Source organism: Elephantulus edwardii, unplaced genomic scaffold (genome assembly GCF_000299155.1).
Source record: "Elephantulus edwardii isolate Elephantulus edwardi_28Jun2011 unplaced genomic scaffold, EleEdw1.0 scaffold00048, whole genome shotgun sequence".
In the NCBI taxonomy this organism is placed as follows: Eukaryota; Metazoa; Chordata; class Mammalia; order Macroscelidea; family Macroscelididae; genus Elephantulus; species Elephantulus edwardii.
In genome coordinates this window covers 2,420,127-2,446,522 of record NW_006399798.1, presented here as the reverse complement: position 1 = coordinate 2,446,522, position 26,396 = coordinate 2,420,127, and the positions used below count along the sequence as shown (strand labels likewise).

General features: G+C 55.7%; 1 protein-coding gene across 2 annotated transcripts in view; it reads right to left on the bottom strand.

The window, feature by feature from the left end:
- TBC1D16 (TBC1 domain family, member 16) overlaps nt 1-25,964 on the bottom strand; it is a 55,777-nt gene extending 29,813 nt beyond the window's left edge. Inside the window, exons 1-4 of one of the 2 annotated variants that reach the window (XM_006886165.1) lie at nt 25,784-25,964; nt 24,537-24,825; nt 24,228-24,434; nt 6,155-6,192 (exon numbers count right to left, since the gene is read on the bottom strand). In XM_006886165.1, the coding sequence (XP_006886227.1) occupies nt 6,155-6,192; nt 24,228-24,434; nt 24,537-24,825; nt 25,784-25,964 (715 nt within the window). Of the gene's footprint in view, nt 1-6,154; nt 6,193-24,227; nt 24,826-25,783 lie in introns of both variants that reach the window. The other variant, XM_006886164.1, reaches the window with a different exon arrangement.
- Between the last annotated feature and the right edge of the window lie 432 nt (nt 25,965-26,396).

Genomic DNA, 26,396 nt, shown 5'->3' with positions numbered 1-26,396 from the left:
AAAAGGACACAAAAATTAACTTGAAAGTTCTCCAACTGGTCACATCTGGGACACATACACACTTTCCCAATAGGTAGTGCTGTTCTTTGCTTAATGATCATTTCCTTCAATGTTTTCAACTCTGATCACAACAGAATACAAACCAACTCCCAGTTAACCCAGTAGAGGGTTTTGGAATGGTTTAAAATCAGGAAAGTTCCACAGTGTGAACAGTCTTCCAAGCATAATGAAAAACCTACAACCAGGAATGAACAAAATAGATGAATGAGACCTTCTAAGAATCAAATCCCCATGCACATCAAAACTACTCCAAAAGGGTAAAAAGGAAAGCAACAGACTGGGGGGGGGGAAATATATGATAGTGACATACCTGATAAGGGACTCATATCTCAAATCTATAGAATATTCCAGCACCTCAGCAAGAAAAAGGTGAACAGCCCCATAGCAAAATGGGCACATGAATAGACACGTCACCAAAGAAGACATCGAGGAGGCAAACAAACACATGGACATGTTCCAAATCCCAGCTCTCAGAGAGAAGCAAATCAAAACAACTATGAGATATCATCTCACCCCAGGAACAACAGTAAAGTTCAACAGAGCAGCAAACAGCAAATGCTGGCGAGGTTGTGGAGAGATTGGAACCCTTATTCACTGCTGGTGGGAGTGTAAAATGGTGCATCCACTATGGAAGGTGGTCTGGCACTTTCTCAAAAAGAACGATGCTTTCCTGCAGCTCCTGAGGACCCATGAGACCACGACACCAGCCTGAGGTTCTAGGCGAGGCTCCTTCCTCGCCTCCTGGCTTCTGGTGGCTCTGGTGACTCCAGGCTTGTGGCCGCACCTCTCCAACCTCTGCCCCGGCTCCACATGGCCGTCTGTCTTTACTCTGGTCTCTCTCCTCCAGGACACCAGTTACTACTCTGGGTGGCTCAGTTTCTGCTCATCTACAAACCCAGCAGTACTGTGGAAGAGAGGCCTGGCAATCTGCTGCAGAGAATACATTCAACAGAAGCCCACTGAGTTCAGTTCTGCGCTGTCACTCAGGCGGCCACCAAGGCCAGCGCTGTCTTCATGCCAATGAAAGGGGACTTAGGGTTTCAAACCTCGAAGAACAAACACAGATCTCAACTGAAGCAGCCAGAACATTCCTTAGAACAAGGATGATGAGACTAGGGCTCATCTCCTTTGGACACATCCTCAGGAGGGCCTGGGCCCTGGAGAGGGGCAGCATTCTTGGTAAAGTGGAGGGTCAGCAGAAAAGAGGAAGACCCCCAACGAGACAGTGATGCAGTGGCCGCAGCAATGAGCTCAAGGCCAGAGCGTCGGTGGCGGTGGGGGGAATATGGGGGTGCAGAGAGGGGAGGGAGTGCAGGGCGGTGAGGGGCAGGTGGTGAGGGGGGTGCAGGACAGTGAGGGGGTGTGGGCAGCAAGAGGGGTGCAGGCTGCAGGATTCCTCTGCTGTTTGCGGGGTCATCTTGAGTTGAAACAGTGTAGATGGCACCTAACAACAGCCCATTTAGCTTATTCTATTTCCTGATGGGGTCACATTGTGGGGTTCCCGGAGGACAAAGGTTGGGGGACACAGTCCAACTGCAGACACAGCTCCCAGTCACAGAAGGGACATTCAGTGAATGCCGATGGCAGCTTGTGGTCCTGGGGGTGGGCTACGCTGTCTGTGGGCCCAGCACACCCCCCCCCACACACACCCCACCAGGGTGCAGGCTGGTCCTGCCTGCGTGCCCACGCACCCCTGCACCCGGCCAGGTGGCCAGCATCCTGCGGGACAGCGCCCCTCATCCGTCTCCATTTGTTTCTCTGACGGCACTTCCCTTGCAGGCTGCTCTGCTTTTTCGTGGTAATTACCTTGCGCGCAGGCCCTCCCCCCTCCGGCCCTCCAGCCCGCGTCCTCAGGGATGTGAAGCTGTCTGTGGGCATTTTGTCTGGCTCGTCCCCTCCCGGTGCAGCTCCAGGCTGACATGCTGCCAATCACCGCCCTGGGGTCAGGGGACCAAATTAAGCGCGGACGCCCTCCTGCCAGGCCCGCTCCGTTCGCGCAACGCAGAGAATTCCTTTTTCTCGGTCAAAGTCGCCTCGTCCGCTGTCAGGCAGCGCACCTGCCACTCGTCACCGGGAGAGGCAATCAGAGGATGAAAGCGTTTGATTAGCGCTGGCATCAATCAGCGAGGTGCCAATTACATGGGAGGTGGACTCGGGAGGGGCGTCAGGTCCACGCACAGCGCCTTGAACCCACGGCCCTGGCACCGGTGCGCAGAGCTAGTCCACCCTCACTGGGGGCCCATGTGTCCTCCCAGTGCAGGGGACGCCTCTGCGGCCCTGGCTGGGCTGTCACGTTGCTTCCACCTCCACCTCCACCGCAGGTGACCGAGGAGAACAGCCCTGGTGGCTTTTGTGTCTCACCTGTCACAGGAAGCTCGTCCCAGGACTTGCAGCCCTGGAGCTCCTGAGGGGTTCAAACCACTGACCTTTCTGTTAGCGTCCATGCCCGTTTGTTTCTGACCCTCATAGACAGCTCTGTGCCAGGCAGTTGATTCTAACACAGAACTGGGTGTGGGGTTCCTGAGGTCAATCTGACTCATCTCCTGTGGAGTGGCTGGGGGACTCGAACCACTGGCCTTATGGGTAGCAGCCCAATGCTTACCCCACAGTACACACAGGGCACAGACATACAGATTTCCACAACAGAGGAATAATTAGGCCCCTCACGCCTGCCGACCTGGATCATCTCGGCGGTCACGCTGCCCCGCAGAGATCTCCAGAAAGCCCTGGGGCACCACGGACATGCCGTGGCCTTCCAGCAGCGTCCGCCATGGTGATCTGACGCACGATAACCCCATGTCAGAGAGGACATGCCTCACGAGGTCTTCGGGTGACAATCTTCAAGGAGACCTGGTTGTGTGGTCCATGGCGTGTTGAGGCAAGATGGACACACATCTCCAGCAGTTCAAGTCCGCCATCAGCTCTGTGGCAGAAAGACGGGCGGGCAGCGCCCTCCAGTGAAGAATGACGGCCTCAGAAGGCCGGGGGGTGGGGTCAAGGAGTGGACTCAGCATTTATGGGGGCACTGCACCGGGTCTTGCTCCCTCAGAACCACTGAGCGGGTTTGAACCACAGACCCTTTGGTTAACAAGGAAGGGCATGGCTGCACCAGCAGAGCACCTTCAAACACTTCTCTGCCGGCCACGTGTTAATCCTATAACAATAATGAGAAATAAAAGGGGGGCAGAAGCTCCTGGGAAGGAGGGGGTGAAGTTCAGGGGCAGCTGAGCACACCAGATGAGCTACGTTTTGGGGCGTCACTGTTACAGACATCTTCACTGTTGTCGTACACACCATCGAGTCGGAACCTCCAAGCTGACCCTCCGGGGCAAGGTCTCCGAGGCTGTAGACCGTGCGCGGGGAGACTGCTTATCTTCTGCCTGTGAAGCAGCTGATGAAGTCAAGCCTCCACCTTACTCCTCACCATGAGGCCACCAGTACTTCTCCAGTGCATGTCCCCTAGAAAGGGGGAACTCCAAACCCACCGAGTCCTTCCAGGTCACAGCCACCCTGCGGAACCGTGCCCCAGGGTCCCCACCTCTGCCTGTCTGTGGGAGCCGGCGGCCACACAGCTCTCATTGGCAGAGCGGCTGTCCAGTGGGTTAGAACTCCTGGCCTTTCAGTTCACAGCAGGTAACCCACAGTACCACCGGAGCTCCTTGTGAAAGATAACGCGGTTTATCAAAAGAATTATGAATGTTTAACAGAGAAAGGAACTAAACTGAAGGGCAGGTAATCCAAGGTAAATTCTGGATAAGGCTGGGCAGGGCAGTGTGTCCCCAGCAACGGAGGGAGATTTCGTAACCCCACCCTGGTCTAAGCAGCCGTGAGCTCTGTTTTGAGGTCGAGTGAAGTTCTAGTCTATGGTGTCCATGATCTTCTTAGAGGGGTTCAGGAGATGCTTGGGTTGGGTCAGAGGCGCCTTAATCCTCCAAGGGACATCCTTGCTCTGTAACACTTTAAAAAGGTCCTTGGCAGTAAGTTTGCCTGGCGCACTATGTCCTCTGACTTCTCGGCCACCACTTCATGGGTGTGGATAAGAAATCCACGGACGTCAACTGTGGAATGAAATACTTGGAGACCTCAGTCTTTCTCCATGGTGTTTACTGGTCCCGCTGTGAGCACGCACTCTCCTTGTGATGAGGCGTCATCCACGGTGAAGGCCATGGCTCTGAGCCCCTGCAGGACGTGCTTCCTGTCTGTCTGTGCCTCCCGGGGCCTCACAAGCATTTACAGCAGCTCTACTAACAACTCCCCAAATTGGAAGCCCCCAGGATATGCTTCAACAGATGTGAATGAACAAATCAACAAAACATGAACACCAGACAGAAAACCCCAGGCCTCTGCAGTCTGCTCCAACCCTGAGCGCCTGGAAAGGGGTTCCGGGCTGTAAATCTTAGTCCTCGCAGTCAAGGCCAGCAGCACCCAGCAGAAGCCAGACCCACTGTCCCCGGCCTCAAGGCCCTGTGACCCTCAGAGACCCTAAAGGACAGGACAGGACAGGACAGCGTGGTCACTGAGTCTGTAAATCTTAACTAAAAGGAGCAGCCTGCTCCACCACCCCCCGGAGGTTAGCAGGGGTTTGAACCTCTAGCCTATTGGTTGACGGATGAATGCCTAACCACTGGGCCACCAGGATATTAGTAAAACGGAAACTGAGGTGAGGGAACAGGAGGGACTCCCTATACTTTCTATGCAATTTCTACGTAAGTCTAAGAATGTCCTAAAAATGAAAATGATTTTTAAAAAGCACCTTGGAAAGGACAGTTAGGGGGCTGGTGGACACAGGGTTTGGGGGTGCTGAGGGGCTTCTAGGGAGGAGGGCCCGGGTGGGCTCTGGGGAAGGGGCTGGGGGGGCTGGGGGAGTTCTAGGGAGGAGGGGCTGGGTACACACTGGGGAGAAGGGGCTGAATGGGCAGAGGGGAAGGGTTAGGGGATCCGGAAAGGAGCCCTGGGCAGCGGGCACTCGAGGAGAAGAAGGCTGAGCCTGGGCCCCTTGGCAGATGGAGTGTGGGGGAAGGGGTGGCTGCTCGTGGGTTGTGGGTGTCCAGGCTGATCTGGGAGCAGCCTGCCATCTGCTGGGCACCCGGGGTTCCTCCTCAGCCAAATGCCCCCTCAGTGGCACAGGGATCCAAGGATGACATGCCCACGGCCTACTCTCCCTCCCAGGGTGTGTGGGGGACTACACCCAAGCCACTGGAGGGTTACCCTGGGGGGCGAGCGCAGGCCACCTACGTGCCCAGTGGCTCCCCAGAATGCTGTCCAGTCTCTTTCCACAGACCCGCGCCTCACAGCTGCCACACACAGTCAGTCTTTCCTCACCCATACGTCTCTGCCGTGTGGGGGACCTGGGGGTTTCCCCAGCTGGATGTCTGCCACACACATCACTGCTTCTCAAGCCTGTCACCATGGGTACCTCGAGCATGTCACACAGGGATGCCCGGCCCTGGAGGGAAAGTCCCCCACTGATGGGAGTGGGAGCTGTCCAAGCTCTGTAGGCCGTGGGTGGGACTCGTGGTCTGGGCAGCTAAGAGCTGCTGTCACTCGGTATGACAAGGCAGCTGGTGGGTCCTGGGGAGACCGTAGTCGGCCCCCAAAAGGCTGTGGCTGCCAAAGAACCTGTCAGTATTTAATATTTCCAGAGACAGGCAGGTCCAGGGCCGCCGGGGCTGTGAGCTCTGGCACTGACTGCCAGCTCCCAGGGTCCATCGCCTCAGTGCCCCGCTGCCTCAGTGTCCTCCAATACGTGGGGGCCTCCTCTCCCCACAACCCACCAAGACCATTCATCACTCTCTCGTTCCAAAAGGCTTGAGTGTTTCACTGTCTCGCCACCCAGCCTCCTCTCTCCCATGCACACGCTAGCTCTAACACCCCTCAAGAGAGACTCATCTTTAAGGGCTCCCCCTGGATTTAGCAAATGATACAATAAATGAGCAGAGGTAGTCACTAACCCCTGACCCTTTGGGCTCGCCCTGTGCGCCCCGGGCCCTTCACCTGGGCTTCAAGGTTGGAGGGAGTGAGGCCACAGGCCACTGAGAAGGGTCTCACACAGTGGACACTGTGACCTCCCCGCCTCCCAGCACAAAAGAGAAACTGAAGCACCAGGCACTGATATGACTCAGGGTCTCAGCTCTGACTGCTACATCTAGAGATCACCTGGTCCCACCAGCCCCAGTGCCCAGGCTGCCTTTACTGGTCCCATGGCTCTGGACACTGCGGATGCTCTTGGTTGTCATGGCAACCACATTCCCAGGGTCCAGGTCAGATGCTTCAGATCAAGGAAGCTCCACTTGGAGGTTGGGGAGAGGTCCTCCGGTTCACCACAGCACTTAAAGGCTGAGGGATTCCATCCAGACTGAGGACGTTTTCTGTTGAACTTGCAGGAATGAGGCAAACAAGACGCACGTTCCGCCAAGCGACAGAGGCCACACTGCCTCCTCCCTGAAGTCTAGGAAGGATTTCATCAGTTGTGGAGTCACGTTGCAACAGCCAGTCCTGTCCCCATGGGCACAGCGTGAGTTCCCCAGCTCAGCACTGCGTCACCGCCTCGTGGCACTGGTGCCCTCAGCTCACGTCCCTGGGAGCTCACGTGGCTCTGGTTTGTGGGGCAACCCCACTGGCAGCTGACGCAAGCCTGGGTCCCCAGGTCATCTCGGTGCTTATACTCAAGAGCACCCACTAGCCTGCGTAACCGGCTGCTGAGGTTGTGTCGAAGCCCCGCCTTCCACACCCACCTCAGCTCAGGCACATCCCCTGGGAGCACAGATGACACACGACCTCCTCCCCGCGCAGGCAGCTCTCCCCGTCACAAAGGTGCGGTCTCCAGGACGACCCTCCGCACTGCAACCTGCACCGGCTCGTCTCGGTGGACGGGAAGAGTGACTCGTTTGGCTGGGACTTCTGGGACTCAGTTCAACAGGGCCGGGTGGGCTGCACAAAGAAGCCTCCCCAGATCTGATCTGACCAGGAACAAAGGAGGACATGCCCTCAGGTGACAGGCCACAGGACAGGCGGCACCAGGCCAGCTCTGCAGACCCTGCTGTGGCCGCAGCCATGGGAGACTATTGTACTCCAGGAACCATGGCTGGTGGGGGCGACCTGTGACCGCGGACACAGAAATCCTCAAAGACGCAGAGCAAAGCGGGCAGACATCTCTCAGCCAGGGCTCTTCTACGCTGATCACATGACCTGATCACATGACCACACTCCTTGCTGTGAATTTGCCAACACGGAGCTGAGCCTCCACGGGTTTCTGTAAATAGCGCAGGAGATCGCGCTTCTTTCTCCCCGGAGCCGCTGGTGGTTCCGAACCACCGGACGCCTGGCCTTTAGGGTGACCAGGTGACCAGCGCACAAGTCCGTATGGATTCCGGCTCTGCCAAGCCCAGCCCGATGCCAGATGGGACCTCAGTTCCTAGCGACCACCCCACAGCGTTCTCAAGGCTAGAATACTTCTTTACAGAAACACAGCCTTCACCCCAAAAGTCACGACTGAGTTCACACCAACCTTCCCATCAGCAGCCCTCGTGGCACAAGGTTACGCACTAGGCTGTTGTTCTAAAAGTCAAGTTCACGCTCACCCTGGGTACACTGGATAATTAAACTCATTCCATCTTTTTCACACCCATGTGTCCTTGGCTAGTGCAAAAGGTGGACATTGCCGTTGCCAACCAGAGGGTAGAGGTCAAGTCCACCCAGAGGAGCCTCAGAAGAATGTCCTGATGATCGACGAGCCATTGAAAGCCTGGAGCAGGGTTGCACCCTGACACCCCTGGGGTCCCCACGAGTCAGGCCACTGGACGCAACTGGTCTATTGTTTTGTCCCCTCGTGCTTTCCTGTCAAGTCAGAATCGGCCCACAGCTGACCCTCCAGCGGGTTTTCAGAAGCTGCTAATCACACAGAGGGAGACTGCCCTTCCTTCTCCCACAGGGCCCCTGGGGACTAGAACCGAAGGCCTTTGGGTTGGCAGCTCTAGACCCCCACAGCTCCCTCACGCGTTTGCTAGCCTTACATAAATGTAACACATTGATTCTCGACAAAAGAATGCCTTTTCAACAAATGGTACTGGAGCAATCGGATATCCAGAGAGAAATAAACGGACTCTCACTACATCTCACATCTCATGCCAGCATTAGCTCTGAACGGAGCACGGACTTACCTATACGTTTGAGGGAGAAATTAGCTACCATGGTGCTTCCTCCCCAGCTCACAGGGACCCTGGAGGACGGAGGACAGCCCACCGGGTCTGCTAGGCTTTTTATCTTTACAGAAGAGCATTGAGTCCACCTCCTATGTGCACATGGTGGATTTGAACCCCCAATCATCTGGCTAACAGTCAAGCATGTTAACACACCATGACACCCAGGCTGCCTTATTAGGGCGTTAGAGGTCAGAAAAAAAAATCAAACCACTGTGAGTCACGAGCACGCATCTATCAGAACAACAAAAATGAAGAGCAGCCCAAGGCCAGTGGCCGGGGGTGACACAGCGACAGCGGTCACAGCACGCGCTTCTGGGGGACGTGATGGGTATAGACACCCCAGAAAAGAGTGGGTTCTTCCGATGCTCAACATCTCCTCATCTGACCCGGGTTTGCAGTCCTGGCCTTTGTCCCGTAGAAAGGGATCTCACGTAGCACCTTTACACGTAAAGACCCAAAGCCGAAAACGGCTCCAGAATGCAGACGCTGGACAATGAATGAGGAAGACTGAGGAAGAGTCAATGCCTTCGAGTGACAGCATTGTCAGGAATACCCAACATGTCACGGACCCCCGGAGAGGAGAGGGCTACGTGTCCCGCGGAGGCCAAAGGCACGAGCAAGTCTGTGAGGAGGTGCACCCAGCGTGCTACTTAGAAGCAAGGGTGACGGACTCCCCCTCGAGTACTTTGGACATCTTGTCGGCAGGGGCCAGTCCTTGGAAACGGACATCATGCAGGGGAAAGTGGAGGGTCAGAGAGAGAGGAAGAGCCTTAACAAGATTGCCCCCGTGGCTGTAACAAGGGCTCAAGCAGGTTGGAGGCCGTGAGGGAGGCACAGACGAGGGCGACGTGCAGTTCGGCTGTTGACAGGGTTTCTGGGTCCCAGTGAACTCAGCGGTATAACAGCAACACCGTCAGGAGAACGAGTAAATAGGGAAGAGACGCACCCAGGGGGCCTCTGAGAAGCGAGGTGGTGAGACCTGGGCTCACACGCTTTGGGCAGGTGACCAGGAGGGACCAGTCCCTGGAGCAGTAACCATGTCTGGAAAAGAGGGTCACAGGAGGAGGAGGCTCTTCAACGCACTGGATGACACGGGGGAGGGGGGGACCGTGAGGATGGCACAGAATGGGCAGGTCTCACTCTCCTGTCACGGGGCCACCACACACAGAGCGGGCAGGTCTCACGCTGCTGTCACGGGACCACCGCGAATCGGGGATTGGCCTGACGGCACCCAGTAACAGCACTGCTCCTCGGCTTTCGAGGGGAGAATGGTCAAACTGCTCCGTTCCCCCATCACGCTCCCCTGCAATAAAGAGGCTGCTGACGGACGCGACAGTCCAGGGTCTCAGGAGAATCATGCTGATGAGAACAGCCAACCCGGGTGACACCGTGGCTCCACGCGCACAGCATCCCTACAGAGAGCTCGGGCCTCGCAAGGCGAGGGGGTGGGAGCGACAGTGGGAGGCAGCCCCTCGGGGAGGGCACCCTGATTGCGAGGGGGGCAGAGGGGCTACATCAAACGGTATATGTGCTGAAACCCCATAGAATGAGACACACACAGACACACTCACACGTGGTCAGATGCTGGAATCGAGGTGCCGAGAAGAATGAAAGTACACGGACAGCCAGAAAGCAGCGGCGGGGTGACCAGGCCGGCGCACCACTTAGTACCGACGAGGCTGTACTGCGGACAGGTGGATGTGACGTCAGGAAAGGACGTCCTGGCTCCTAAAACCGTCCCCTGTCCTCTGGCCCCGGGCGCCACTATCCGCCTCCCGTCTCGGTGCATCTGGCTGTCCTCCCGGAGTGCGACCACACAGCTTTGTCCTCTGTGTCTGGCTTGTTCTGCTCAGTATTACGCTCTCAGGGTTCACCCAGGTCACAGCCCGAGTCACGGACTCGCGTCTGCGGATGTGGTCAGGAGGCGCCCGTCCTGGGAGGGGCCTCGCGCTTGGGCGGGCAGAGGATCACCGATGCAGAGGAAGATACTCGAGATGAGATGGCCGTGGGTGGGCGCACTGTGGGGCGGGGGCACGGAACTGGGCAAGGGCTCCGTCTGCTGTTCCCAGGGACCGTGCGTTGAGCTGGCAGGACCCCCCCACAGCACGGACCGCTGCACCATCAGCCGATGGGCACCTTGGAGTTGTCAGCAGCACTGCTGTGAACATGGGGTACACATATCTGTGTGTCCCCACTTCTCATTTTAAACCTGGGAGTGGAACTGCTGGGTCCCACGCTAATTCTGCGCAGTCCTAGTGTGTTACTTGTTGTGTCTTTATCTGAAAAGCCTCAGAAACCTGGCAGAGGGTCGCAACGCCTGGCACCGACGTGAAGGCAGGGAGCAATTCTGCGTCTAGCTTTCTGGGGAGCTGCCAGTGTTCCCCACAGCGGCTGCATCACCCAACATTCCCAGCCGCTGTGTGTAGGCCTTCAAGGGCTCCCCGTCCTCGCCAGCACTTGCCACTGTCAGAGGATGGCAGTGTGACGGGGTTGCAAAGACGGCTTTGACTCTTTTCCCTTTGCTGAACTGGTTTGGTTTTTTACCTCAGAACTCATTGCGCTGCCGAGACAAAGTTGCTCTTCGAGTCCACCCGCTTCTCTGCAGGATCAGGATGGACAAACTTCTCCTGTGAGATTTGCTGCCTCCAAAAACCTGCTGGAGGGTCCGCCCTGGGTCAGTCCCACCTTGATGGCACATCCACACCACAACAGTCCCCATGTGTCCCTGCCCGTGCCCAACCTTGTGCTCTCTGGGTCTCAACCTTCTCTGCAACAGGATAATAACAACGTCAACCAGGCAACGTGGCAGCTGTCAGCACTGAGGATGGCGCAGGACCGGGCAGGGCTACGTTCTCTCGAACGTGGGGCCTCAGTGGGGCAGCGTTGACTGGACGACACCTAACAACAACATACCATGCAGCGTTAAATACGGTCCCCCAAGTCAAATGTCCACTTGGAACCCCAGAATGTGAAACAGAGCTTTTCATGATTTAATTCTAATTAGCTAAGGGTCCAGACGTGAGTTGTAGTCATGTGCCGTCAAGTCGCTTGCGACTCACAGTGACCCTACGTAAAAACAGCTCTGAACTCAGCTCTATTCTGAGTTGACTTAATTGTCTCTACACACCCACCCTCACTGAATCAATCCATCTCATCCTGCACTGTCCCTCCACCCTTCCAGGCATGACATCCCTCTCCAAGGACTGGTCGCTCCCGTCCATGTGCCCAAAGGAAGTTAGATGGAGTTTCAGAACCCTTGTCTTCAAAGAACATGTTGGTTTCATCCTCTCTAGGATAAACCTGTTCTCTCTCCTAGCAGTCCATGGTATATCCAATATATCCTGTGATTTTTATTTTATGTATTATGTTGATATCACAAATATATGGTTTTTCTATTAACAATTTCTGTGTTGCAAATATGCATGTAGGAGCTCTAGGGCCTAGAGGTAAGGAATCGCGCTGCCAGCGCAAAGCCATGTGGTTTGAATCCAGCAGCTGCTCTGTGGGAGAAAGATGGGCGGTCTCCTCCCATGTGATTTACTGTCTCTGAAAACCCACTGGAGAGTCAGCTGTGGGTCGGTTCCGACTTGATGGCTCACAACAGTAATGTACAAAAGTAGAATTAATTTTTTTTGTTGGCTGACAGAGACCTGACAACCCCCAGACTGCCCTCAGGAAGTCCAGTGATCTATACCTTTTAAACATCTTTTTTTCTGTTCACTCCTTCCAATGCTTCTCATTCTGAGCCCTCATTTGTGGTTCCTCCTTCAGAGTCTCACTAAGGGACGCACAGCACTCAGAATCGAAGGCACATTGTGACACATTACAAAAGTGTCACCTTCCCCTTTTCCTTATGAATCAGGGTGAAGTCTCTCTCAGGGAGGAGTGATAGGGAATGGCAAAGGACACACTAACAAAGGAGATGAATCAGAACTGGCTTTGACAAGCACTGTGGCAATTGGACAATTAAAACACACATTGGGGGGGAAGAAGAACAAACTGGGGAGAAGGGTAGAGTAAACAGTGCAACAATGAATAATGAAAACCCAAAATCTCTGTAAATGTCCATTAAAACTAATAAAATTTAATAATAATTTAAAAAAACCCCAAAAAAGTGTCACCTTCCTTTTCATTTACTCCCTTTGTGGCCCTGTGATGGGCCCCACCTCCCCATTCATCTTCCAATGGCCCCATTGTGCAGATGAGAACACTGAGGCCCAGGCAGCCGCAACCAAGCTCAAAACCCCAGGATCGCGGCTGGGTCTCACATCTGACCCTCTGGGCCTCACACCGACAATAGGACCAGCTTCCTCCTGTCCACACAGCACCCGTGCACCATGCAGCCACCACAGGACATCACAGGGCATGACCATCAAGACCCAGTGAATGCTTGCACCACCCTCCAAGCTCCCAGAGGGCCTGGGTGCAGCCACTGCCCACTGCTGAGCCCCAGACCCGGGCAGCCAGTGGCACTGTCCCGCTCGGCGGGTTTCACCTGGTTCTCAGGACAAGGCTGACTCCACGGCCACGTCCAGCACACGGGTCCTCAGAACTGGGCCACGCTCTGCACTGTGGGGTACTCCTCTTGCCACCTGTTGGCCGGGGAACCACAGTGGCTGGATGGTAAAGGACAGGTGGCGTGGGGAAGCAGACATCAGCTGAGCAGAGCTGACCGCAGGGTGTGAGATGAGAGATGTTTTAAGGAAACAAACCTCAACTCCCAGCCCCAAAAGCACAAACATCAGGTGTGTGTAAAGCACCGACTTCATGCAGCCAGCCTGGGCCAGGTGTCAGGGCCGGTATGTCCAAGAAGCACGTGGATGGTGTGAGCCCTGGGCACCCGGTGTCCCGGTCCCGGGCTCAGGACAACACAAGTGTCACCTGGGTCTGGGAGGGCCGGGGTGGGTCTCCTCACAGAATTGTCCAATTCTGGGTGATTCCACCCCCTGCATCTCTGGGAACCCCCTTCCCCCGCACCCCCATTCTATAATGCTAATGAGAACCACCCCCTCATCTGGAGGTGACCGTGGCTTCCCACACTGTCCTCGCTGCCACCAGGGCCTGATCAGTCACACTTCTCCCCCAGCCCTAACATTCTCTGCTGGACCCTTTTCCTCACTTCTCATTCATCCCACCACTCCCACTTAGCCCCCCAGAATCACTTGTACCTTGGCTCCCTGACCCCAGAATCACTTCTACCCTGTCTCCCTCCCATCAAGCCAAACGCCATCACTGTCAGGTCAATTCCCACTCTTGGCACCGCGATGTGTCACGGAGGAGAACTGCCCGCTGTCCTCTCTGGGCCGGAACAGCAGCTCACCAGGATCTTCTGCTGCACCTCTGGGTACGTGCTCCGACCGTCGGGTTAGTAGTAGCTGTGTGGAACCACCGTCCACCCTGGGGCCTGTCCCCACAGGCGCTCACCCCCTGCACAGCCACTCTGACCCCAAGCAAACCAGGAAGGGCAGAGGCAGGCAGCCTCCCCTCTCCTACAGCCCAGTTTAGTCTTCCATTTCTGGGGAACCCCCTCTGGGGGTTCACAGCAGGGTGAAGGGTAGGGGGCTGGGACTGGAGACACCCATGTAGGGCCTGTGGGCGCTCCGTCCTGGCTGCCCAGCCTCCTCAGAGCCGGGAATCCCACACGGCGCCTCTCATCTGTCCTCTGTGTGGTGTGAACAAGCAGTCACATCATCAATAATTCAGCCGTCACCACTGCCACCATGGTGTCATAGCCTGCCCCCCGCCACCCTCAGTGGCACAAAGCACTTACGATTCCATTTCTCTCCGACTGGCAGGCGGCGGGAGGGAGAGGCAGGGACTCCAGCCGAGCGGGGTCCCTGTCCTCAGCTCCAGCCCTGCTCCTCTGTCATCTGAGACCGGCTGCCACCCTCCTGGGACGCCCCCACAGGTCAGGGGTGCACGTTGCTTCTTTATGCTTTGTTGGGTTTTTTTTTGCTTGCTGTGTGCCATCGAATCGGACCTGACTGGCTCACGAAGAGATCGCCCCTCCTTCTCCAGCGAAGCATTTAGTGGATTCGAACCACGTGCCTTCTTGACTGCAGCACAGCTTCTTGCCACTCTTTTCTCTGTATTTTTAACTGTGGTAAAATCCACGTAACAAGTGCTTGCTGCCGTGGCCATCGTCACCAGGAAGCTCAGGAACACCAGCTCCACTGCCCGCTGTCCCCGCAGCCAGGGCACCCTCCTCTGCCTGCTTCTGGGGGCGAAAAGCACACAGCCACCACTGTCGAGACAGTGCCCATAACAGCGGCCCTCGAGGGCACAAAGGTCACTATGAGAGAGCCAACTTGAGTGCACCTGACACACTGGGAGCTCTGGTGGCCTAGCGGTAAGGGGCTGCTCCTGCCAACCCGAAGGCAGGCAGTTCAAATCCCCCCAGCAGCTCCTCAGAGAAAGATGGGCACCTTCCTCCTGTGCGATTTACAGCCTCTGAAAACCTACTGCAGGGTCAGCTATGAGTTTGTTCCAACTCAACGGCACACGACGACAGCAACGCAGTGACACCACGGGGAAAGGCCGGACGAGCTGCCTCCATAAAGTACATCCGAGAGAACGCCGGGGCTCGGAGCTGCTCTGGAATGCGGGGTCGCCGTGGCGTGGGATCACTTGCTGGCAAAGGGTCCGTTCGGGTTGGGTTCTCAGTCCCATGGTGCCAAGGTGCCGCCAGCAGCCACCCTCTCAAAGAACATCCCCACCTCCCGGCCTTCCAGAATGAAGCCCTCACCACACGGGCTATTTCTAATTAAGATCAGTGAGGTCAATAAAGGGAAACCCAGCTCCCTGTCACACCTCCATCCCACATGTCAAGGGCTTAGGCCAGTGGACACCTTGGGCAGTGTCCACATCTGCAGATAACAGAGCTGCTACAGGCACATTGCTGACAGCCGAGGAGTGTAACCCTCACCACCATGGGGGCTCACACCAGCGGGGAGGTGTTCCCTGGAGGTCCCTCACAGGCCGGAGGGGCAGGGCAGCTAGCCTCCCATGGAGCGTGGGCTGAGCTGGGCCCACACACCAGCTGCCCGTACTACATGTGGAGGGCAGTGAGCAGGGTACTTGGCACGTGGCCCACCTGTGTCCGCACCTGGCTCACGTGACAGCTGCAGAGCTCCAAGGGAAACACAGCACCAGGAGAGCCAAGTCCAGGACCTGCAGAGGGGACCACACAGCCCATCTCCTCCTGAGCTCATCCTGCATAGTGCTGGTCACCAGGGGACACACACACACACACACACTGACAGGTGGGTCTGAGGAAAGAGGCACCAGGGCCTGGGGGAATATCCGCAGTGTGGACAGTGGGTGGTCACCACAGGGCACCATTACCCTCACTGGGCAGCTCTTAGGGAACACACTACAGCCAAATGGGTGAGTCAGCGCCAAGCGGGTGGGGGCTAACAGGTTACTTCTTTTATTTTGTACCATATTCATTCATTTTGAAAACAGTTTATAATGGAAAATTCCAAACATGTACCGAAGTCGGATGAACACAGTGGGGACCTCACTCACTGGACAGCCCCAGCCCACAGTCACCTCCCTCCCCCCACAGATGACTCAGCAGGGAATGAGGGTGTTTTTTGAACAGTGAAAGCTTAAGATGCTTTGAAGTCATTGTTGTTGGAACTAAAAATGTCAAAACAATTCTGATGAAAGCGCAGAAGAAAGAGAATTTTATCACCAGACATGGTGCAAACAACAGAGAAATGGGAAGGGGTATCCTGGGGGCGGGGGGGTCCAGCACACAGAGCTAGAAAGCTGGCGCTTGGGCGCTTACTGGTGAGTGTGAAGCCTCTGGTCAGTTATCAGCAGAGATAAGGAGCTTGTAGCATTGCCGGTTGCAGGACACGGACAGGAGGCTCCCAGGCTTCAGATCGCTGGGTCTTTGCCAATTCAGTTCTAGACTGCGGGGTTGTGAGTAGCCCCTGCCCAAAGCTGCGGGGGCAGAGAATGAGCCTGCAAGGTCATGACCTCCTGGGATTCAGGGTGGGAGGGCTGCCCAAGGCCCACGGAGCCGAGCTGCTCCCCCACTGGGCCTGGATAGAGCTGAAGGCCAGGCCAAGAGGCCCCCATGCTGAGCACAGAGCATGGCCAGAACCAGAGCCCAAGGCAGGCCACTGCCCGGCTGGTCTCAGAGAGCAGAGGGCAGTTTCTGAGTGTGGTGTGAATTCTCTGCTGGGTGTCTGACTCCTATCTCTCCCTGTTTGTTGTGGGAATGCCTGCCTGTGTCACCATGCACTCTGGAATCAGATGACCCGCACGCTAGATTCATAGATGACGGCAGATTTTGCCCCAGCATAGAATTCGGACCGTTGTGACGGTGTGATGGGGTGAAAGTGTTTTACATGTGACAAGGACATGAATTTGGGGAGTCAAAGAGTGAAACACCATGGTTTCAACCAAGACCCCTCCCCAGTCACGTGTGTAAGGATGGGGTGTGGCCATTAATACCGTGTTCACTGGATGCAAGAGAACAAACTTCTGTTTAGCATCTCTGCGTGGCAGACGAAAAAACCTCACAGTCTTCATCGTCGTGAGTCAGCACTGGCTCACAGCACACCCTCCAGCAGCTTTTCAGAGGCTGTAATCTCTCCTCCTCTGAGCAGCTGGTGGATTCGAACACTCGGCTCGAGGTAGCAGTGCAGCTCCTCGCCCACAAGGCCAACAGAGCTCCCAGAGAGCTAAGACTTGCGACGGCCTCTTCACTCAACTGGCCCTTTGGACAGAAGCAGAGTTTGGGCACATGGCCAGGAGGGACCAGTCCCTGGAGGAGGACGTTATTCATGGAAGAGTGGAGGGACAGCGCAGAAGAGGAAGACCCTGGATGAGATGGACTGACGCACTAACTGGGGTAGTGAGGGTGGGTGTGTCGGAGACAGTGAGACTGGCTCGGGATGGAGCAGGAGCTATTGTGCACAGGGGCAACTCGACGGCACATAACAACAACAACGGCTGGATGTCCACCAACTAGTGGTCAGCAGCATCATCATGACTCCAGCCTCGAAGACCCTCTGGAAGTGAGGCGGAGAGGACCACGGAAATCCAGTCTTGCTCTTTACTCTGGACCTTCGTATTGTGACATGAGTATCTGCACAGGTATGGGTAGCGCCTTGGACCACGCCCGCCGCATCGTTTCATGACATACACCCCTTCCCACTCCCTCGCTGTGGTTCTCGCTTCCGTTCGACCCTCAATCTCCCTTCCTGCCTTCAGAGTGTTATTGCTAGGAGATGCTGCCCTCAGACCTGGGGTGCTGAGTTCTAAGGAGTGAACACCTCCCTGCGGTGGTTGTTTACCGTAAAGATCTGTTGTCTGGCTGCAGTGGAGCCCCAGGGGCAAGTCCAGTTCCAGGGACAGGTGGTGGCTCCAGGTCACAGTCTCGGCCATAATTGTGAGTTTTGTGCTGCATTTACCAACCACCCCCCCTCCGCATCCAGGACCCTCCACCGAGAGCCCTTTTGGAAGCCGGACACCATCTAGTCCGTCTGGTCTCGGGGTTGTGGATGCCCAAGTTCACAGCCATTCCTGTTCTTGGAAGCTTGAGCCCTGGTCACTTTGTTAGTCCGTGAGGGGTCAGCTACCAGGGCTCTGCCCGCTGCCCAGTCAGCATGCCTGGGGCTCAGTCCTGGAGGTGAGTGCCCATGGATACAGTAGAAAGGAGACTGGAGACAGAAGCCCTGACTGTCCACTATAGTCCACAGGGCAGTTCAAACCAACTGGCATGTTTGGAAAGCCCAGGGCACCGTCATTAACTCAGCCCCACAGAAACCACAGCTCAGTCTCAGGCCCCACATGTAATTCTTGAGATCTGCCAGCAGGGTGAGCCCGTGAGCCAGTCTCTGACGCACGATTGGCTCCCCGGAATCAGACAATCACTCCATCTATTTTGCTGGGAATGACAGATAGAGGAGGAATGGTGTTGTGTTCAGAGTCAAAAAGAGCACTTCAAGATCTATCCTGAAGCACAAGGCGCTCTGGTGCTTAGTGCTGCCTACACAAAGGTACATAGTTCGAATCCACCAGCCGCTCTGTGGGAGAAGGATGGACAATCTCTCCCATATGATCACTGCCTCCGAAAACCCCCTGGGGGGTCAGCGATGGGTCGGCTCAGACTCCACAGTCCACAGCAGCATCCTGAAGCTCAGGGTTGTGGATACTAAGTCCCTACCGCTCGCCCATGGAGGGATGTGGGCCGGACATTCAACCCTCAGCTAGCTGTGGTCACGCAGGAGTGCTGCAGGGCATGTTGCTAGGAGAGGCACATCATGCTTGGAAATGTGGAGGGACGGCAAAGGAGGAGACCCCCAACCAGGTGGGCTGACACAGTGACCGCAGCCATGGGTTCATGTGTATCAGAGACGGCGAGGCCAGCACGGGACAGGACGGGGTTCAGTCTGTTGTCCACAGGGTCACTATGAATCATACTTGATGGCACCTAACAACAATAACATCCACTAGATTCCCAGTCACTCCAAACTTCCCCTCAAAACAACAAATTCACCACCACCAGGTCGATTCACAGATGCCCACCAGCAGAGGTCAATCACCCCCCATGGTTCCTAAGGCCGAAAAACCCTCCCGGGAGCAAACTGTCTCATCTTCCCTCTTGGAGGGGCTGGCGGGTTTGAACTGCCCACCTTTTGGTCAGCGCTCGAGTGATCTTACCACAGGGCCAAGTGGCAGAGATCAGAGTGCCCCAGGTCAGAACCCCTTCTGATTCATTAATACCGAACGCCGACTCGGAGCCTCCGCCTCCACTGGCTCTCAGAGGCCGTGAACCTTTACAGAAGCAGCTTGCCATCTTTCACCCCTGAATCAGCACCAGGCGCTCATTGCCCTGGGGTGCGGGTAGGGGACCAATGCACCCACTCCTGAGCCTTACCCTCAGGGGCGCTGACCTGCTGGGCCCTGGAACTTCAGAAGCTGTGACACAAACCAACATATCCACACTCAGATTCACTGAAGCTTTCTTTACAACAGCAAAGAGCCAGAAACAATCCTAGTGGTGCGGGAATGGCTGAGAGACTGTGGTGTGTCCACACAACGGCGCGTCCACGTGGAGAATTCGTGAAATCGGTACGGCACAGATGAATTTAGAACACATTATGTGGCGAGGCATGGGTCAGTCATAAAAGGGCAATTATGGGAAAAGACCACAATCATACAGAGCCAAGCAAAGGTTTATATACAGAAAATAAGCAGAAGGTGAGGGAAGAAAAAGTGAGTAAAAATACGTAGACAAGTTGGCTGAAGGGAAAAGCAACATAGATAAGGGTTCAATTAGACATTGTGATACGTCTTTCTAAACTCACGCGGTCATTGCATCTCGGCGCTCAAGCTTTTTCTGACAAAAGGACAAATCTCATCATCTTGAGAACCCCTCTACATTCACTCATTAGCAATTCATTGAACATCTAAGTCCATGGCAGTGAACTAGACACACAATGTCGCCGCTAACACAGAGATGACCGCACAGACAATGAAGAAACAGTTCCAGACAGCGATGAAAAATAAGCCAGGAGGCGGGACGAGCGGTGACGCTGGGGAAGTGTCTGCTTCCACAGACATCTTCCTACATCACGTTCTCATTCTAGCAGAGAAGTCCCGTCGTTCACACGGTACCACAGAGCCTTGCTGCAAGAAACAGAATTCCTCATCTCCTCCTCCGCCGGGTCCCCAGACGGCCAATCCTCCTTCCTAGTGTGTCTTAATGTGATGGTCCTTTCAGTCACCTGCTGTGCATGTGAGAGCTGGACATGAGTAAGGACAATGGAAGAACTGGTGCCTCTGAGCTGTGCTGTTGGAGAAGAGCCCTGAACGTCCCATGGATGAACCCACAGGTGTGTCTTAGAGAGGGGCAGGTAGAGAGCTCTTTGGAGGAAAAGAGGATGAGGCTTCGCCTGACATACTAGGGCATGTTGCCAGGAGGTGCTATTCCTTGGAGAGGGACATGATGCTTAGAAAGGCAGAGGGTTGACGAAGGAGGGCAAGACCCTTGACCAGGTGGGCTGACACAGTGACTGCCGTGATGGGCTCTCATGTGTCAGGAAGTGTGAGGATGACACAGGACAGGACAGAGTTTAGATCTGTTGTTCACAGGGTCGCCATGGGTCATACTCAACAACACCTAACAACAACAGTGACAAGTCTCAGATCAGGCCACTGGTGGCACTCTCAGAGGCAGCCTCCCTAAAGTGACATTTTCACAAAGAAGTGAATGACAAGTAAAAGGTCCAGAAAGAACCTTGGAGGCCGAGGGAGTGTCAGTCAAGGCTCTAAAGACAGGAGTGAGATCAGGGAGGGGGGCCCTCAGTGTGAAGAGCCATCAGGAGTAAAGGCGATGGCCTGAGGAATGGAGGAATGATGTCACCTGTCTCGGCTTCCAAGGTCATAATGCATGGTGGGTGTGGACAAGATAAAACGGAAGAGACTGGGCGACAATGTGGTTTGTATGGGTGGGGGGTTTAGCAGTGACAAAATCCTGCCATCAGGACACACAGCAGCCAGACCTGTGGACAGGTTGGAAAGGGAGGTGGAAAGCTCCGATCTGGGGGCACTAGGTGAGATGAAGACGAGGTAAGTGCTGCAGGTACCTCCTAGTCTCACTTGCACGGCCTCTGAATGCCCTCCTATTCGCTGGTGCGTGCTGTTGCGTCTGAAGGGCCTCCTCACTGAGCTGCCGGCTGGTTTTCAGGGGGTGTAATCGCTTTGGGGTGACAAGGCAGAAGCCTTTTAAAATACTTCAATCTTAAAACTAATACTTATCACAATATTATAGTGGAAACACCAGAAAATTTGACAAAATCAGCGACTATAAAAACAGCAGCAGAAAAAAGGCAGATGCCTGGTACCTGGATGATGATCTGAACACATTACAGGGTTCAGAAAGTAAATTTGCACCATGCTTTAGCCTGTGGGGCTACTGATTGCCCATGAACTCATTTAGTTATTTTTTTTTATTTGAGTGAAAATTTAGAAATCATATTGGTTTTTCAATCATTAACATATGTTTTATAACATTATTTAAAATTGACTAATAGAATGTAAAGGGATTCTCAAGATGACAAAATTTGTCCTTCTGTCAGAAAAAAGGTTGAGGACTGAGATGTAATGACTACGTGAGTTTAGAAATATTTACTGAAGTGCAATGATGTCACTCTGGAGACTAAGGTGAGCCTGGTACAGGCCATGGTCTTTGCAATCACTTGTTATGCATCAGAGAGCTGGACAATGACTAGGGAGGACAGAAGGAGAATTGATGCCTTTGAGCTGTGGTGCTGGAGAAGAGTATTGAATATACCATGGACTGCTAAGAAAATGAACAGGTTTGTCCTTGAGAGGGTGAAGCTGGGCTGCTCCTTGGAGGCAAGGATTCTGAGGCTTCACCTGACATACTTTGGACATGTTGTAAGGTGGGACTAGTCCTTGGAGAGGGACATCATGCTTGGGAGGGTGGAGGGACAGCGCAGGAGAGGAAGGCCCTCAATGAGATGGATCGATTCAGTGACTGTGGTAATGGGGGCAGATGTGTCAGAGACAGTGAGATTGGCACAGGACAGGACAGAGTTTAGGGCTGTTGTACATAGTGTCGCTACAAGTTGCAGGCAACTCGATGGCACATAACAAGAACAATCACAACTCTGAGTAATAAGTTATTTGTGGTTAAGGGGGGGGGAAAGGCTTTGGCCCAGTTAGTATTGATGTTCTGCCTATTAATGTTATAATTCAACACAGAATTGTTTTACAAGATGATTTTGTTGTTAGTATTCCTGTAATCTAGGGATCTCTGGTGGCCTCATGGTAAGGAATTGTGCTGCCAAAGCAAAGGTATGTGGTTCAAATCCACAGTTGCTCCGTGGGAGATAGGTGGACAGTCTCCTCCGTGAGATTTGATGGCTCTGAAAACCTTGTAGAGGGTCAGCCGTGGAGGGTTCGGGCTCCATAGTACACAGTTCAGGTCATCTAAGACCAAGCAATCTATCTGCAATTGTGCTTTATTGTAGTGCATTATTCGATGATTAAACCTGATAATAACACTACCAAGGATGTGGTGTCTTAGGAGTTCTGGTGGTGCGGCATGCTATATATATTGTGCTACTAATCCAAAGGTCAGTGGTTTGACCCCACTGGCTGACCACAGCAGGCAACACTGACCCCCACAGTGCCTCTCCCCCACCGCCAGGCAGTTCCCACATTCAGGGGGCGGAGGAGGATCTCAAGGCAGAGGAAAGTGAAAAGGACCCCAAAATAGATCATCCTGCACCCATTTTACAAACAAGGAAACTGAGGCTCATAAGGTTAAGTCCACTTTCTAAGCTCACAGCCGTCTTGAGGATGAGCAAGTCCAGGCGATGCTGGACTGCTGCCCACTCACACGGCCTTGAGGCCAGCAGACCCAGTCCTGCCCCTGGACGCTCAGCCAGTCACCGGCCAGGACCCCGGGACCCACTGCACTGCCCAAGTGGCACCACCAGGGGGCGAGGCGACAAAGCCGGCCGGACTCAGAAGAGCTGGGTCAGGGCCATGCGGACGCCCCGGTCCAGGTAACCTCATCCTGGCGTCCTTGGTTCTGCCCAGGTGAACGCGGCCTCAGACACCGCTATCAGCTCACCGCGGTTTTAATGGACCAGATCTTATGAAGGGGTAATGAGCCCACTCCATCGCGCATTCCTTCCTGCCAGCTAGGGACGTTGTGGTACCCCCACACCCACCCGCCTCCCTAGCCGTCACCAGCCAGGCGGAACTCTCTGGAGCAGGACCCAGAGGGACCCAGTCCCAGCGCCACAGCTTCTAACCATCTCCGGGCCTCCACCTGACCTTCTATCCAATGGGACAACATCTGTGCCCGCCGCACAGGGAAACCGGGGGGCAGAGGGGTAAAGACCCCAATGACAGGCTGACAGAGGCTGCAGCAGCAGGCAGGGCCCAGTCTATGTCACCTGACTCACTGGGAGCAGGAACAGACGGACCCCAAGACACGTAACAATGACCATCAAGCACCCGGGCAGCCAGCACCAAGCCAAGGCCACCACACGGTGCACGAAGGTAAAATTCTGTGTCTGCATGACGTCGGCCATGACAATCGACACCACTGTTTGATTAAAACACAAAGGACATGGCAAGAAGCTGCACTGAAATCCCAGAGGCACCTGGTTCAAATCCACCAGATGCTCTGCTGGAGAAGGAGGGACAATCTCCTGTACCAGTCCGATCCGACTTGATGGTACACAAATAAAAAATATTAAAATAAAATTTTTTTAAACGTAAAAAAAAACAAACCACAAAGGACAGCAAGGGCAGGCCGCTGGACATCAGGGATGGCTTCCTGGGTGCTCAGCAGCTGATAAGCTTAGTGGAACCCCAGTTCAGCACTGTTGGAGTGCCCACCTCTGCAGACCATCACGTGATACTCAGGGTCATGTGATGCCGCGGCCCGCTCGCCCTCAGGACCCAGGGAGCCAAGCGGGGCAGATGTCAGCCCGTGTCAGCAAGCAGGCCATGTGTGGGCACTGTGCCCTAGAGCAGAACAAGCACCACCAGCTCCCCGGGCCACATTCCCCTCCCAACAGGCAGGACAGGCCACGGCCAGCTCGGGCTCCTACCCTGGTGCGCTGGCCACGTACTTGCATGGTGCAGAGGGACCTCAGAACCAGGCTGGACAGTGTGGCAAGTCTGGGTCTCAGTCACCCCCATGAGTCCTCAGACTGCTCCAAGCCTCCAAGAATTCCCAAGGGGCTTGAGGTGACTGTAACTCCTGGTGCTGTCCCCAAGGTGGCAGTACCCAGTGCCCAGGACCCCTGAGCCTGCAGCTCAGCCTTGGTCTCAGTGGGCAGCCCCTGGTCTCCATAGGATGGCCAGCGAGTTGAAGGACAGACCTCCTCAATGCCCTGTCCCCCAAGGCCAGGCCCGTGGTCCACCCTGGCATGCATGTCTGATGGTCACGTGACTCACCTGCTTTCACTTTCCAGAAACACAGAGCTGCTGCTCTGGGCGAGAGCAGCGCTGACCGGTGACAGGCAGAAGGGCGAGGAGAAGGCGTCCGAGTCCGAATCGAAGGAGCTGGCCCTGCTCACGCCCTCGGCCGACAGCTCCAGCGAGCCCTCCTCCTCCCCAGCCTCAGCCCGCTGCTCCCGGCCTTCGAGCATCCCGTCCTGCGAGCTGGCCGTGGACAGGGTGCCTGAGTCGCTTCTGGGGGGCAGTGAGGCCGGGGGGGTGCCGTCCACACCCATGGCCAGGCCTGGCTTCTCCCCATCCTCTGACGTGGGGCTGCCCAGCCCAGCACAGGGGGTGCTCTGGGAGGCCACCAGGACATTCTCATCTTTGGGGGTCAGGGCCAGCCTGGGCTCTGTGGGGGAGGCCTGGAGGGGCAGCCCTGAGCTCTGGGTGCGCCGGGCACGTGAGCGGGGGCCCTTGCGCACAGGGGAGCTCTCGGGGGTGATGTAGCGTAATGCCTCCTCGTCCTGCCTCTGGATCCGAGAATTGGGGACCCACGCGAGGATGAGGGTGGCTCCCAGCAGCTCGTCCTTCTCCACATACAGGCACAGGTACCCTGTCAGGGCGGGCAAGGGGTGAGCGTGGTGCACGGGGACACAGGGTGCAGATGGCACATGGGGTGAGGGTGGGCATGGGATGAGGGCAGTGCATGCTGGCATGGGGTAAGGACAGTGTGAGGACAGCACAGGTGGGCACAGGGTGAGTGCGGACATGAGGTGAGGGCAGTGCATGCTGGCACTGGGTGAGGGACAGGCATGGGGTGAGAATAGCACATGGAGTGAGGGCCAGGCACGGGGTGAGGTACAGGGTGAGGACGTTACATGCTGGCATGGAGTGAGGGCTGAGTATGGGGTGAGGATAGCACATGAAGTGATGGCCGGGCATGGGGCAAGGGCCGGGCATGGTGTGAGGGACGGGCATGGGGTGAGAATAGCACATGGGGTGAGGGCCAGGCATGGGGTGAGGGCTGGGTACGGGGTGAGGGCGGTACATGCTGGCATGGAGTGAGAGCTGAGCACAGGGTGAGGATAGCACATGAAGTGAGGGCTGCGCACTGGGTGAGGGCTGGGCACAGGTGTTGGGTGTGTACAGGGTGAGGGCCAGACACAGTATAAGGATGGCACACAGGGTGAGGGCCAGGCCTGGGGTGATGGACAGGCCTGGGGTGATGGACAGGCACGGGGTGAGGGCTGGGCACGGGGTGAAGGGAGTGCAGGAACCCAGTAGGAGCATGAGTTCAGATGGAGAAAGTCCATTTCCCAGGGGTAGTGGGTCACCAGCCAGCCCTCTGGTGTCCCGCCACTTCTCCCCCGCACCCCTACAAGCTACATGGTTCCATGTCCCTCAGCTCACCCTGCAGGAGCCAGAAGTTCCCACTCCTTCACAAGCTAGGAAATGAGTGCCATGCATGGACATGGGGCCGGACCTCTAGGACCACCTTCATCCAGACCCCACTTGGGAAGGTACCCTGCTCGCCCAGCCCCTGCAGCCCTGCAGGTAGGACCCCCGCTCACCTGGGTGGTGCTCGCCCAGCCCCTGCAGCCCCTCAGGTGGGTGCACACAGACATTGTTCTTGGAGTAGATGATGTCCCCGTCCAGGATGGAAGGCGTCCCGCCGTAGCTGCTGCCCGGGGAGAGTGTCAGGAGGTCCGAGGCTTTGGAGGAGGCCCGGCGGAGGAGACGGCCCAGAGACATCGCCGGGGGGGTGTTTCCATTGTCATTCCAGGTGGGGCTCGTCAGGACCTGAGGCGGACAGAGAGGAGATGCACTGAGGTCCAGGGCCACCAACTCAGGGTGCACGAGCTGGTGCCGAGTGCAAGACACCAGCAGGCACTCGCCAGAGGGTCTCCCGAGTGTAGCCATGCCCTGGGCCCAAAGTCTTGGAGAGGGGAGCAGGAGGCTGTCCCCACATCACAGGAGGATATTTAGCTGCATCCTTGTACCTGCTGATAGAGGCCGTCCGTCATATCACCACCTCCTTGTGACGGTCAACTGGGTAACTGATGCCCCAAGGGTCACCCCTCACTGAGAACCCCTGGGCTGGAGGAAGGAACACTGTCCCCACTTGCGCTGTCCTGTGTTGCTGCTGTTGGCTCGAGATCCCCTTACGCTAACAGAACACTGTCC